Source organism: Denticeps clupeoides, chromosome 6, assembly GCF_900700375.1.
Source record: "Denticeps clupeoides chromosome 6, fDenClu1.1, whole genome shotgun sequence".
Taxonomy (NCBI): domain Eukaryota; kingdom Metazoa; phylum Chordata; class Actinopteri; order Clupeiformes; family Denticipitidae; genus Denticeps; species Denticeps clupeoides.
Window position 1 is genome coordinate 24,977,922 of NC_041712.1, and position 13,997 is coordinate 24,991,918.

The following is a 13,997-nucleotide window of genomic DNA, read 5'->3' on the forward strand; positions in this document are numbered from 1 at the left end:
GAGCTGTTGAAGTTATATTACTGATCTGGGACTAGAGCTTCCGGTCCGAACCCCAGTTTTGTACATGTAGTGTGTAAAAATATGCAAACTGACCTCAGACCAACACACTTGTCATCATCTCGGCCCCTGGCCACAAGTCCAGCTGCAGGTGGGATTGCGTAACGCCATGCGCTCCGGTGAGAGGACACCGCCCCCTAGTGGAGATTCGGTTAGAGGCTCTAACACCCTGTCTCTCCGTCTTCCTCCTCCAGGCCCAGTTGGCTCTGGAGAGGGGGGCTCATGCGGTCATCTTCGATGTCACCGATGACATCGGCGCCGAGTATGAGGTGGGCTGCGCAACAAAAGAAGTTCCAATAAAGTGCAGTGTGGCGGGCGGACCTGACGTGACCTGTCCTCTTTCACAGCTGCGGGACACCGACTCCCTGTCACGGCCCGTGGTTCTGATCCGGGGAAGTGACGCAGAAGATCTGATGGGTCTGGTGAACAGGAACGAGGAGGCCAACGTCCAGATTGAGATCAAGTTTGAGCCCAACAAATGGGTAGGTAGGACCAGCAGGACCAGTTTGTGACAGACCCTGGGTGGTTTCATGAATGTGTGAGACATGGTGGAGAGCCGACACTGTAAGGGCTGCGTAAACATTAGGTTTCCTGTGTATGTGCGTGATATCGCCAGCGACCATTAATTTAATCCGTTTTGTACATGTGACATAAATGTGACTTGAAACCAGAAGCGGCCAGACCAGGTCGTCTCACGGCTTCTTTTTTGACCTTGCAAAGATCTAAAAGCCAAAGTGTCTCTGACGTCCACCCGTTCTAGCAGCATCTTGTTATGGTCCAGATGACGGGAGCTGCAGCAGTTTTGCTGCCTGTGTGTCTGACCTCCCTTCCCTTCCTGTCTCCCTCCCTCCAGCAGCAGTACGACGTGGGAATTCTGCTCACCGTCGTCTTCGCCGTGCTGGCCATCGTCCTGATCTTTGCCTTTCGGTACCGCTGCAAGTCCAACCGGACCTGGGTAAACAGACACGCCCGCCCCTGCAGTTCCACTAGCGTTAGCTTATATTCCTGATGATATTATCTTCACACCAGCAACGTTTCCGAACCCTTGTAACGTCTAGGCTGTATATCAAGCCGGAATTATTGTAAATTAATTCTATACGTTACAAATTATTACGTCATGTAGCCAGTTAGCGTTAGCCATGGTGCTACGTTGCCGCAAAATGTTTTGCACGTTGTCCTCCACGCAGGACTCCGTGCACCAGCAGACGGTGCGTGCGATCAGCAGACTGGAGACTCGGACCTACAGCTCCCAGGGCTGCTCGGGGTCACAGCGGCCCCGCGGGGCCCGGGGCTCCGCCAGCAGCTCCAACTCTGGCCCCGTGTGTGCCATCTGTCTGGAGGAGTTCGTGGACGGGCAGGTCAGGAGGGACAATCGGCATTTAAAAAGAAAAGCAGCCAGTAGGGCGGCTGCAGCAGCAGAATGTCTCATGGCATGTACTTCCTGTAGGACCTGCGTGTCATTTCCTGTGCACACGAGTTCCATAAGGAATGTGTCGACCCCTGGCTGCTCCAGCATCGCACTTGCCCACTCTGCATGCACAACATCATGGGTAAGGAACAGAGAAACCACAGAACTGTTTCGGATGTTGGAGATTCATAGTTTGCGTGCAGATCACTTCCTGTTTTTGCTTTGTGCAGGAGCCGAAATAGTGGCGCGGCATCCCAGGAGACCCCGCCTCCATTCTTCACCCGAGCACAGCCAGGCCTTCCTGCCCCCTCACCTTTATCCCGCCCACCACAACTATCAGCAGCACCCGGTCTCCTTCTCCCTGCGGCCGCACTACCCTCCTCTGGGCCACTACAGCTCCGCCGCGGCCCTCCATCCAGGAGCCCTGCACTGCCTGTCCGGCCGGGCCATCGCCCCCGGCTGCGGCTACCACCTGACCTCGGACGGGCACCACAGGGGCCGAGCCCACCGGCCCGGGCTCAACTACCCGGGCGGCCCCCGCAGGTCGTGCCACAGCCGCGGCTGCACTCCCCGCTCCCCGCCGCACCACCACGGCGCGGCGCCGCCTGCCCACGGTCGCCAGGACGACGGGAGCTGCTCGGGCGGAAGCTTCCGGACGGAGCGCAGCGGCTACCTGCCGGACGGGCCGGCCAGCGACTCCAGCTCGGGCCCGTGCCACGGCTCGTCCAGCGACTCCGTCCTCAACTGCACCGACGTCAGCCTGCAAGGCGTCTACGGCAGCTGGTCCACGTTCCGCAGTTCGCTCAGCAGTGACTACGACCCCTTCGTGTACTGCGGGCCGGGCCGCGGGCCCCGCAGGGACAGCCTCGAGGCCGGCAGGCCGCGGTCCCTCGACTCGGGGGTCAACCGGGCGGCCGAGGACCCGAGTCAGCCTACGGTCCACAGCCACGTGCACTACCACAGACACCGGCACCACTACTACGAGGACCCGGAGCGGGGCCAGGTCCCGGGGCCGAGGCGGGGCTCTGATGAGGAGGCAGGGGAGGGGGTGGCGCCCGCCACTGTGGACAAAGACTCGCCCCTCTGCCCACTGACACATGGCTCCTGCCACTGCCCCAAATCAGGGCCTTCGGACAGGTCGGGTCACATGGGCACGGAGGCGCGGGAGCAGGAAGTGGACCCGCCCCCAGTCCCCGGCGCCGCCGCAGCCTCACCAAACCCTCCTCCGTGCTGCCACCAGGGCCCCGGCCGGCCCCATAGGCGGAAAGTGGGGGTCTGTGGCCTGGAAGGTTCCGCGGCCGTCCCCACGGTGCACTTCCACCAGAGCCTGGACCTGCAGGACGACTGCAGCATCCACATCCACTACGGACGGCCGGCCTCGCCCGCGTACATGCCGCCGCCGCTGCTGCCGGTGCCCCTCATCCTGGACACCGTGGCCGTGGGGGACTGGCCCTGCTGCAGCGGCGCCCATGTGGTGTGGCAGAAGCGGGTGCAGCCGGCCCACTCCGAACCGCAGCTCCTGGGACCCACGTCCCGCCCGGACGGACACCAGTGCCGGACCCCCCACAGCCCCGGGGCCGACGTCTGTCCGTACTGCCGGGCGTTACACAGCAATCAGGGTGAGTGACGGGCTTCACGCGGTTACCAACCGCGCCGGTCCCGGTGATGTTGTTGATCGCTGACTTGGCTCAGGCTAACGACCATGTGTGGATCTGTTCTGACAGGATCAGAAGAAGAGTCGGGTGTGTGAGAGTGCGGTGCGCCCTGCCCTGCCCCGCCCCGCCCCAGAATTCACGCTGCTACCCAAGAGCCGGGCACGGACAACCTCTCTCTCTCTCTCTCTCACGTCTTCCATGGGCTCGTCCCGGCATCTCCGGCTTCCCGGCTGACGTGAAGAGTTCCACAGAAGCTTCCAGTGGCTGCACGTCCATCCAGCTGCTCCTCTCAGTCGCTCGTTTGTTCGCAATTCTCGTCTTTTCTTGTAAACGGGAGCGTGGAGATGCTGGACACGCCCGATTTACTTTTCAAAAGGGGAAAGAGTGTTTCATCTTGTAATAAAAAAAAAAAAAGGAATTATGTTGAAATGCGAGCCCCTCGTGGCAGGTTGGAAAACGGCATGTGCGTACGATGAAGATCGGAGAAGTTCAGCTTGTGTAGAACCCTCATTATTGAAATACTGCTCCCATGTGACCTTCATGTGGGGCTAAATTTACCTCGTGACCTCCCCTAAACCAGTGAAGGGTTTATTTCAGTGTAGCGACCCTGTGACCCTGTGATTGTAGCAGTGATGGTTCCCGTGACGCTCTGCCCTGACAGATCGTTGAGTTCCGTGTCTCCCTGCCGCCTACCTCAGATCAGACGGGCGCAGGGGCAGCGGGTCAGAGGTCACGTCCGGCCGCAGGTAACCCCCTTCTCGTCCCTGGGCGAGGGTCTGCAGTTCAGAGGTCACTCAGGCCTCCTGCCGGAGCGAATTCACTAAAGGCAGCTGTTCTCACATTTCTTCCCGTATTTTTACTTTTCAACTGTTGACTGAAAAAAACGTTTCATATCTGGTCTGTTCCTTCCACATCTGCAGCGTGTGTGTGTGTGTGTGTGTGTGTGTGTGTGTGTGTGTGTGTGTGAGAACCGGAGGTTCAACAGCCCCGCAGCATAGATTTCACCAGCAAACAAGCTCTGAAGGTGCCTTTCATCATTTTATCACGCGGAGTCTCTTCAAGATTTTATTACAACTGCCCCCCCCCATAAAAGAAACACTGGAATTTCAGATGTCTTGGCCAATCTAAATGTGTTCATTGTATTTTCTTTTGGTCTTGTGCCCGCCCTGGCCGACAAAATGTGAAGGGTGGGGCGAAGGTCTCAGACTGGATGAAAGCAGCACTTAAATCCACACGAAACTGGGGGGACAACCAGAATGAATCCAATCAGTGTTTTAATTCCTCCGTTTGTCCCGTGCTGAGAAAAGCAGCAGAACCTTCTCTTCCCAATTCCAGGAGCTGCTCCTGCATCGTCGATCTGAGAACTCCGATCGGCACCATCAACTCGATTAAAACCCGATCATAGAAACACTGAGCACTATGTAGCTTCTCTTCAGTCCATGAAATGTCACTGAACATTTGGGATGGTTTTATTGTTGGGTCCTCTTCTGTTTTGTATTATTATTGTTTTTAATTATTTGAACTACAAAATGAGCGCAAACTGCCTTTTTTTTTTAACAGAGCAAGGTCCCACATGAGAAATTTGAGGGATCTGCCAGTATATTTTCGATACTTTATGTAAAAAACAAAAAAAAACAAAAACAGAAATAAGATAAAGTGTTGTATTTTATATATATAAATATATATATATATATATAATAGAACATTTCAACATGGTAATGTCACTAATATATTTATTTACTAATATATTTATCCATTGTTGTCCATGTCTGAGAAAATTTTTATGTTTTTTTGTTTTTTTTCCCCTCATCTTTGGAATGATATCTTTAGGATGTACAAGTGCCATCATAAATATATCAGCCTGGCCTCATTCCAGTTATATGCAAATAAATTATTTTGAAATAAGCGCTGGTGTTCTTCTCTGTGTTTTAAAAAAAAAAAAAAGCTGTGGCTGCTGGATGCGACTCAGTCTCTGAAGCGCTGCCAGACCTTCTGTTTACATCCGAGTTTGGGAACGTTCAGTACGCCTCGTGTCTCCAGCTGACCTTTCCGGGCTCACGCGGCCAGTGCCAGCGGTCGGCCGCTCCAGACTGAATGGGCGTGTCCAGCTAAAGTCCTCAACAACCAATGAAAACGACGCTTGAGCTCCTTCTCGCACTTATCAGCACAAACGTTTCAAGGGTGGCTTGGTATGATGGAGAACATCGTCCAGAGTTACCATCACAAATCACGACGTACCAGCCTGTTAATTACAGATGCCTTCCGTAATTTGTTATTTCTGAATTCGTAGCTGGCTTACACTCTTAACAAGGACACATGTAGAACACTTAAATTTCTCAGAAGATCTGGTAGGTGTTGCTGGAGAACATAATAAACAAAAATCAGCAAAATGAACAAACATGGAATGTTTCATGTTAATGGCTAGCAGTGGTTCGCTAGAAAATGCTAATCGTACTAAATGATTTGTGCTTTGGTTCAAAGTAAAGTGAAGTGATTGTCACTGAAGTGATTGTGATACACAGCAGCACAGCACATGGTGCACACAGTGAAATGTGTCCTCCGCATTTAACCCATCACCCTTGGTGAGAAGTGGGCAGCCATGACAGGCGCCTGGGGAGCAGCGTGTGGGGACGGTGCTTTGCTCAGTGGCACCTTGGCAGATCGGATTTGAACCGACAACCTTCTGATTACAGGGCCGCTTCCTTAACCGCTAGGCCACCACTGCCCCAACGTTGCAACCATCGTTGTTGTTTTGCACCTCTGGACTAGAGCTGTAAATCCTGGCCCGACCTGATCCAGGTTCTGGCTCAATTTTTATCATTTTAGTCTGGCCGGGCGGTAATTGGTCGGTCTGCAAACACGAACTCTGGCCTATAGTACCTATCCTTTCCGTATGATTCGCTGCTTATACATACGTTTGGGTGATTGGTTAAGTGTTTTGCAAGTTGTAAATTTGTTTCATTAAATGTACATCTGATTTGCAATTCTTGGCCACAGTAGTCAGGTGATCATGAGAGAGATATGAAAATGGATGCTGAGGTTCTGTAATGGAGGCTGTGCCTCTGACCTGCTCAGTTCCCTCTTAGTCGGAAAGCTGGGCCTTTAAAAAGCCGTACTTGTCAACTCTACTCTGAACTTGTGACCTCTGAACCCAGCAGTGTGGGTAGATGCAGCCGAACCTTCTGGACTTTTCTGCATGGACTGTGGCATGTAAAGTGTTAACACGTCTAGCTCTATTTATCTTTTTGTGACTTTTTTTCATGGGCGGAGGGAAGGTTGCCCAATCAAACGCTCAGATTCCTCCGGGCCTGTCGCAATATTTCAAACCAGTGCCCACTTTAACAGCCCTCAGCGGGTCGGGAGAGGAAAGCAAACAGCCGGACACTTCAAGCTGGTGATAAGAGCAGCTTTATTGATGAGGAGCTGCAGGGCGTAGACGTTCAGGGCTCTAGTGAGGGGTGGAGCTGTGTGTGTGTGTTAGGGGGTAAAAGTGAACTGCTCTGCCGTTGCAGAACGTCTGTTAATCTAACGGCGCTGCAGGTGTGTGTGTGTGTGTGTGTGTGAGTGTGTGTGTGTGAGGTGGTGAGTCAGTTGAACGCCTTGGCGCATCCGTCTGATGTCAGAGCTGTGAGGTTGCCGCGGGCGTCCTGGTCTTTCTCAATGGCCTCGAACAGAGATTTAAAGTTTCCTGCCCCAAAACCCTGAAAGAAGCACAGAGGGAGAGTTGGATTAAATTCCGGAGTTTCAGTACAAAAATAAATACAATTCTACCATATATATATAAATGTTTGCATTTACAGCATTTACCAGACGCCCTTATCCAGAGCGACTTACAGTCTGTAGTTACAGGAACAGTACCCCCCTGGAGACACTCAGGGCTAAGTGTCCTGCTCAGGGACACGATGGTAGTAAGTGGGGCTTGAACCTGGGTCTTCTGGTTCGTAGGCGAATGTGTTACCGCTAGGCTACTACTGATGGTATATTTATATCGTTCACGCCACTCCCTGTAACGCCCTGAAGTAGAATGCAGTTGCTGATCTATTTCATACGGCCTGGAACGATGTCACGTGTGATCTAAAATCTAAACTGGGTTGCTCTGATCACCTGACTGCTAGTTTGCTTGTTCACACTCAGGCAGCGCCATCCAGTGGTGCTTCCTTGTATGGCACTCGATGCCACAAGCCTTTCTTTTTTTGTTACTGTCATATTCTGGATTAGTGTTTCATGGGAAAGGAACCGAAACACAAGCATAGTTTTTATCATTTACTGTACGTGTGTAGTATTGATTTATGTGTTAATTCTGCAGTTTGTCTAGATTATATTTTACATCTGTACATAGGTGTGTCTGTGTGTCATATATTAATGTGTGTTTGTATGTATGTGTTTCCGATGACATTGAATTTGCCCTCTAATCTAACTTTTATTTTCCTCCTTTTAACTTCCTCCTGCTGCCACTTTCTTGACTTCACAGGACTACAAACTGCCAGACTTGAGGGAAAGGGCCTGTCCAAACATGTGGACAGACACCACCAGCGTAACTCATATGGGAGACCATTTCTTTTCTCGCTTTTAAACACTGTGCTTGGTCTGCGCTGCTGATGTTTCCCCAGCCCGGTCCTGCAAGCATTCAGAACCAGGCGGCGCTCCATCTGCATATGGAGATGGAAGATCTGACAGTGCTCTTAATGCTCTCAAACTCTTCTAAAATCTTACAAAGTGGTTATGCCGCTGAATGACCTCCAGGAAGAGGGTGGGCCGGTCTTGCACCGGCTTGGTGAAGATCTGGAGCAGGTAGCCCTTGTCATCAAAGTCGACTAAAATGTTCAGCTCCTGTCCGGCAGGGAGGACACAGAAAGTGGAGATAACGTGAGTGAAGCTGGGCCCAGTGAAGGCACCAAGCACCTTCACCAAGCCTCACCTGCAGCCTGTTCAGGTCTTCCTTCACTTTGATCTTGGCCGTCCGGAGCTTCTCCCGCAGGGTGTCGTAGTAGGAGTCTGGAGTGGAGAGGAACTCCATGCCGCGGGCCTTCAGGTTCACGATCTGTTCCACGGCCAAGGCAGAAGAGCTCAGGTTCAGTTCAGCTACCCGACCCTGTCATTCATCTTCATGAGCAGAACGGAGCGATCCAGGAGGAGCTTTTCCCCTCAGGAACACGCCTCACTTTCATTGCTCCTTCCACCTGGAGGTGAAGGCCATCACACTGCCATGCTGCGTTTTTCTACGCATCCATCCACCGTGTAAGTACAGATTTCCAGTTTCTGTCTTTCTGCTTGTCCCCACAATGCTGTCTCGCACATGTCACTTCAAACAGAATCTTCGTGAAAAGACGATTTGATATGACAACAATAAATTTGGCATATTAATTATACTCGCATGTGCATGGCTGAATAAAAGACCGAATGGCGACCGAGAGCGAATTCTGCGAGTTTGATTTCCTTTTTGGATGCTAGTCTGTGGGACGGGGTGGAACTCACCGCCTGGATGATGTCGGGTGTGTTCAGGGCGATGTGTTGGACCCCAGGGCCTCCATTATAGTCCACATACTCCTGTTCAGACAGACACACACACACAGCAATTACCGCATTACGGTAATTGTGGCCTGGAGACAGGTGCATACAAGACGCCCCCTGCCGGTCCCAACCACCCAACGCCCTTCATCAGAGGTCAGGTCCTGCTGACCGTGTGAGCTAGAGGGCGGGGCTGCCACACCTGTATCTGAGATTTCTTCCTGCCGGGAGCCGGCTCGTTGATGGGCATCTTGATGGTCTCCTCGTAATTGGTGACCACTATGGACCTGAGGGCGCTGTACTCGGTGTGGATCTGCTTGTCATCTATGGACCAGAACCGGTGAAACATTAGGCACCTGAGGTACCTGCAGGGAGAGTCACACAAGAGTTCAGACTGGGGTGGGCGGGGCGGGCGGGGCGGGGCTGGCTCATCACATTCAGTTCATGTTTGTTTAAGTATTAAAACAGTCTGTATTCTTTAATAAAAAAATAAAAGCACCTCACTGCATCAAACACTGAAAACATCATTATCTTCATGGCTTTTCGTTGATGGTATTAGCTATGAAACACCTTGTCAATATGAATAATATTCTAGTTTTGGGAAAAGCGCGTACGTGTGACCACTGCGTGTGTACGTGTGACCCTCACCAGTCAGATGCTGCCACCATTTTGTCATCTGGCTGGTTTCCCACGATGTGATCGATGAAACTCAGATGACCTGGCGGCCTGCAGACAGGAAACGGTTACACACACACACACACACACACACACACACACATATATATATATATATATAAATGTAGGTTGAGATTATGAGCGGCTCCGATGTACTCTGACCTCCCGCCGACCCGGAGTGAGATTATTTAAGCCTCCACCGGTTTACGTCATTGTAGAAAAACGTACAGGCAAATCAGCAGAAATCATTTGACAGTCGGCTCTGATCTGGTGGGACTCACAGCTTCGCCAGCAGGCCGTCTCGGTGCATCGGCTCCTTGTAGCCGGGCAGGAAGCGGCCTTGGTACGGACTCAGGTACTCGATCAGGGTGTGTGTGGTGTCTCCGTACTGTGGGCCAGAGGACTCTGGTCAGTTACCATGGAAACGTGCTTCACCGGAGACGGCGGAGCGCGACGTACCGTCCGGACGACAGCGAACTTGACCTTGCCGTGGCTGTCCTGCTCCACCCAGGGCTCCTTAACCACGACTGCGCCCCGTTCTTTTGCTTTCTGTGAAAGATTCAGCCGCAGAACCCGCTTATGTTCTCTCTCCACACAGACCCACACACTACTGCCCCCAAGAGGTCAAAGGTGCGACGTGCAGCTCAACAGTTCAGAAGCCATATCAAATTCCAATTATGATTATTAAAAAGAGGAAAAAAATGATTTATCAAACATACTTCACTTTCTCCCCGTACAACAAATTCTAAATATGTTTCTTGCATTGGACACTTCAGAATCTCCAGAACCGCCACAGAGTCGGGGCGTCCAGACTTTTTCCAGACTGGTGGTGTATAGTGCTCGTGGGAGAATCACCTTCACCAGGAAGTCACAGTCCTCCACCTGGAACGCAATGTCCTTCACGCCGTCACCGTGCTTGACCAGGTGCTCGCCCATTTCTGCAGGGATCACAGTGAAGAGGATTTCAACATTTCTGACACGTAATTCTGCTTTTAAAGTAAGTAAAAAGGAGACCACGAAGACCAGCCATCTTAACTTCTTTCAAAAGAACGGTTCACTATTCCAGGAACTGAGTGTATTGTGTGTCTTATATTCTTATTTCATTTGTCAATTTTTTAGTTTTTTTAAACGCATTAAAACAATTCAAACCTTCATTTCCAGGATTTAGCGCTGATTCAAATACGAACAGAATCTGTGGCATAAAAAAAGAGAAAAGAAATGAGGACCGGGGGGGATTTTTGATTGTTATTTGTGTGTCTCTCGCGCACACACCTTGTCCTGCTTGACCACATGAGACACCACCTCCCTGCTGCCGGTCTCCAGGCCCTTGTAGGCGAACGGCTCGAAGCCCATCTTATCGCAGTAAAACACGGCGGCCTGAGCGAGAGAAACCCTGCCAGTCATGCGCAGTTCCTCACGGGGAACAACCAGTCACGCGTGTCGCGATTTCGTGGGTGAAACGGGTTCGATCGATGGGAGGGGGTCAGCGGCCTCGGACTGTGGAGTGCAGGGTCCACGTTCCCAGAACTGGTTAGTGAGTAACGTTACCTGCTTGGCATTGCCCACCCAGAACGTCACATGATGGAACTTCACGAATCGGCCCCTCTCGGGCTAAAACAGATACAAGTAAAGGCGCCACATTTACAGTCATCATATAATACTGTATATTCTACAGGGTGGGCCATTTATATGGATACACCATAATAAAATGGGAATGGTTGGTGACATTGAACACATTTATAAGTAGTCAGAAACTTGTAAATAACTCATGAAAGAATAAAGTTACGTTAAAACCATGTACACCATTGTTTTTCTTGTGAAATTACCAATAAATTTGATGTAACATGACTTTCTTCCTATTGAAAAAACAAAAGTTGGATCCAAGATGACCGACTTCAAAATAGCCACTATGGTCACCACCCATCTTGAAAAGTTATATACTATACTAATCACATATACTAATGTGCCACAAACAGGACGTTAATATCACCAACCATTCCCATTTTATTAAGGGGGATCCATATAAATGGCCACCCTGTATATTCTGTAATACAGACAGAAAAAGAACCATATAAAAAGCCATTTAAAATGGTCGTGTTTAACACTATGATGGTTCTGGTAAAAGTTCATGTTCGGTACCTTTTCTCCTTTGTCGGTGTAGGACGTCTGGAGACGAGAGCAGCATTAGTTCAAGCTGTGCGGAGTGTTACCGTACAATAGAGTTAAACTTGTTAAACAAGGAAAGACTTGGCGTCCTTTACTCACCATGGTGGCGCAGTGCTGATGGGGAGCTGACGCGAGGAGAGATGTTCTATAGCGAGGTAGGCAGCACGGGCCCACAGATAAGTACCGGCTGGCGGGCCCGTGGTCATTGGTCGGCAGGTGAACACCCCTTTGACCTCCTCCCCGTCACCGATGCCTCCAGAGATGCGGCCGTCCCAGAGTGACGATGTTACTTCTCCAGCACTATTGATTTTGTCCTCGTTCTAGAGAGAATTCTGTCTAGAGAGAATTCTGTCGCCTGCTACGACATGGGACAGTATGGCAGTACTAACCTGCCTGACATATGATTCAGATGTCCAGAGCCTGGATAGCTGAGTAAGAGCCCGGAGAGCACAGTCGGTAGAGCATCAGACTTTTAATCTGAGGGTCCAGGGTTGAAGTCCCTGTTCGGGCGGCAAGTCTATATGGAGCAGTGGTGGCCTAATGGTTAAGGAAGCGGCCCCGTAATCAGAAGGCTGCCACTGAGGTGCCACTGAGCAAAGCACCGTCCCCACACACTGCTCCCTGGGTCCCTGTCATGGCTGCCCACTGCTCGCTCAGGGTGATGGACAAATTCCACTGTGTGCACCGTGTGCTGTGCTGCTGTGTATCACAAGTGACAATCACTTCACTTTCACCCCTTCTGGTCACATGACCCATCAAGCCTGGTTTTAATTAAAATCTTCCACTTTGCTTCATTTGTGAAGTATAAAAAAAAATCATCACTAGAGGGCGATATTATATTTGGCTTTAACTGCAGCACACATGTAGGCCAGACTCTTACTGTCCTGAAATATTTTAAACAAGTTTAAAAACGAGAGATACACGTAACATTTGTGAAGTTGCGCATAAATGAAACGTCCTCTTCTTTTGGGAAACCGAGGGTTTCCTTATTTCTTGCTCAATGGCAAGCAGGCCAAAAACATGAAGCCCACTGGGGTAGACCCCCCTAAGGGGGTGTTTTTCCCGAGCTCCTCAATGGTGGTTAAAGGTCACGAGCAGCCGACATGCTTGAACAAGAAGTGAAAGGTTATTTGGTACATTTGTATTTTGCATCTGTTTGGTTTTTTACTGCCTAAACTCAGTGACCTCAGCATTTATATAAAAAATGAAAAGATCACGTAGATCTTTGTAGCTCGTGTGCATTTGCAGGTGTGCGCTCTGCTCTTCCCATTGCCTTATGATTGTATACCTAACAAACAGAGAATTTAAAGCATTTTTAGTTTTAAATTTAAATCACATTGAAAAACCATAGAAAAATCCTTTTTTTTTCCTGAATATATGAATTTTATATGGATTTATATTTTCTATGTATCAGCATGAACTGGCCCAAAGTAATACATGAAAACGGATTTGTTTCAACGTGGTTGTAGTAGCCTAGTGGGTAACACACTTGCCAATGAACCAGAAGACCCAGGTTCAAACCCCACTTACTACCATCGTGTCCCTGAGCAAGACACTTAACCCTGAGTGTCTCCAGGGGGGGACTGTCCCTGTAACTACTGATTGTAAGTCGCTCTGGATAAGGGCGTCTGGTAAATGCTGTAAATGTAAATGTAAGTTATTAGTTACAACTAGTCATGGCCACTGCTTAATAGAGATAGTAATTCATGGTCAGGCTACTTAAAAGATTATCGTGTCAAGAGTCACGTTCCAGACTTTTCACCTCGATTAAGCAACTGACCTGATGCAACAACGAGAATACTAAAGTACAGTTGACGGTACAGGGGCGAATTTACCGCAGTAATATTTTGCGCTTCACTCCCTTTAAAACGTCCTGCGCGCCATGCGGCGGCCCACGTGACCCCGCGGTGCCGCGCTGTGAGTTTCTATTGGCTCTGGCCTCCTGCCAGGCGGCGCTGCGCCCTGATTGGCCGCTGCGTGGGTGTGTTCGCGCCACTCGGGCGTCGCGCCGCTCGAGCCGCTACCTGCCGCCGGCCGCCATTGGCCGCGTCCGGCGCCGCCCACTCGCAGGCCCCCTCGCCATTGGTCGAGCGCGCAGGCTGGGCGGCTTGTGATTGGCTGCGGCGCAGGTCACGGCTGGTGAATGCGGAAGTGGTGGCGCGTACTGAGTCACCGCTGGATCAGCTGACTGTCGCCGTGTGAGTAGCGCCGTTTCTCTATCCTTTTTTCGCGCTTTAACGTTAAACCCCGCGGACCGTAACACCGGTGCAGGGGGGACGGGGACGCCGTCGGCCGGTGGCCGGCGTCCGGCGCTCTCCGTGCAGCAGGGCGGAGCGGACGATGGGCGGATCACCGGATCGGCTCGTTCAGGTTTAGTTTCGGGTCCCCGGTGGTCCGCGCTGTCCTGCTGCCGAGACCGCCGGAAGTCGCAGAGATGCGCGGCGTGACACGTGACACCGTTTGTCACGATGCCCATTTCGATGTGCAACAGGAACGTAGAACATGATGGGCGTGCACGTGGCCTCATG

At 51.1% G+C, this 13,997-nt stretch overlaps 3 protein-coding genes and 1 non-coding gene across 5 annotated transcripts in view; 3 read left to right on the forward strand and 1 right to left on the reverse strand.

The window, feature by feature from the left end:
- rnf43 (ring finger protein 43) overlaps positions 1–5,025 on the forward strand; it is a 40,513-nt gene extending 35,488 nt beyond the window's left edge. The window contains exons 3-9 of one of the 2 annotated variants that reach the window (XM_028984925.1): positions 252–326; positions 405–539; positions 911–1,012; positions 1,245–1,415; positions 1,505–1,607; positions 1,696–3,084; positions 3,190–5,025. In XM_028984925.1, the coding sequence (XP_028840758.1) occupies positions 252–326; positions 405–539; positions 911–1,012; positions 1,245–1,415; positions 1,505–1,607; positions 1,696–3,084; positions 3,190–3,215 (2,001 nt within the window). In that variant the 3' untranslated portion in view covers positions 3,216–5,025. The remainder of the gene's footprint in view (positions 1–251; positions 327–404; positions 540–910; positions 1,013–1,244; positions 1,416–1,504; positions 1,608–1,695; positions 3,085–3,189) is intronic. The other variant, XM_028984926.1, reaches the window with a different exon arrangement.
- Positions 5,026–6,512: 1,487 nt separating this feature from the next.
- hpda (4-hydroxyphenylpyruvate dioxygenase a) lies at positions 6,513–11,992 on the reverse strand. The gene is made up of 14 exons (XM_028983935.1): positions 11,569–11,992; positions 11,443–11,469; positions 10,852–10,914; positions 10,576–10,680; positions 10,453–10,495; positions 10,159–10,241; positions 9,763–9,852; positions 9,585–9,691; positions 9,277–9,354; positions 8,831–8,993; positions 8,596–8,667; positions 8,039–8,161; positions 7,834–7,950; positions 6,513–6,821 (listed from the first exon to the last, which is right to left on the reverse strand). Exons 1-14 carry the CDS (start codon positions 11,569–11,571, stop codon positions 6,708–6,710), a joined length of 1,188 nt encoding a protein of 395 aa, XP_028839768.1. The 5' UTR covers positions 11,572–11,992; the 3' UTR covers positions 6,513–6,707.
- On the forward strand, positions 11,908–11,980 carry trnak-uuu (transfer RNA lysine (anticodon UUU)). The gene has a single exon. It is a non-coding gene; the product is annotated as a tRNA-Lys (tRNA).
- A 1,617-nt stretch (positions 11,993–13,609) lies between the features above and the next one.
- mtmr4 (myotubularin related protein 4) overlaps positions 13,610–13,997 on the forward strand; it is a 29,870-nt gene continuing 29,482 nt past the window's right edge. Inside the window, exon 1 of the mRNA XM_028983341.1 lies at positions 13,610–13,667. The gene's annotated coding sequence lies outside the window, so the exon portion shown is untranslated. The remainder of the gene's footprint in view (positions 13,668–13,997) is intronic.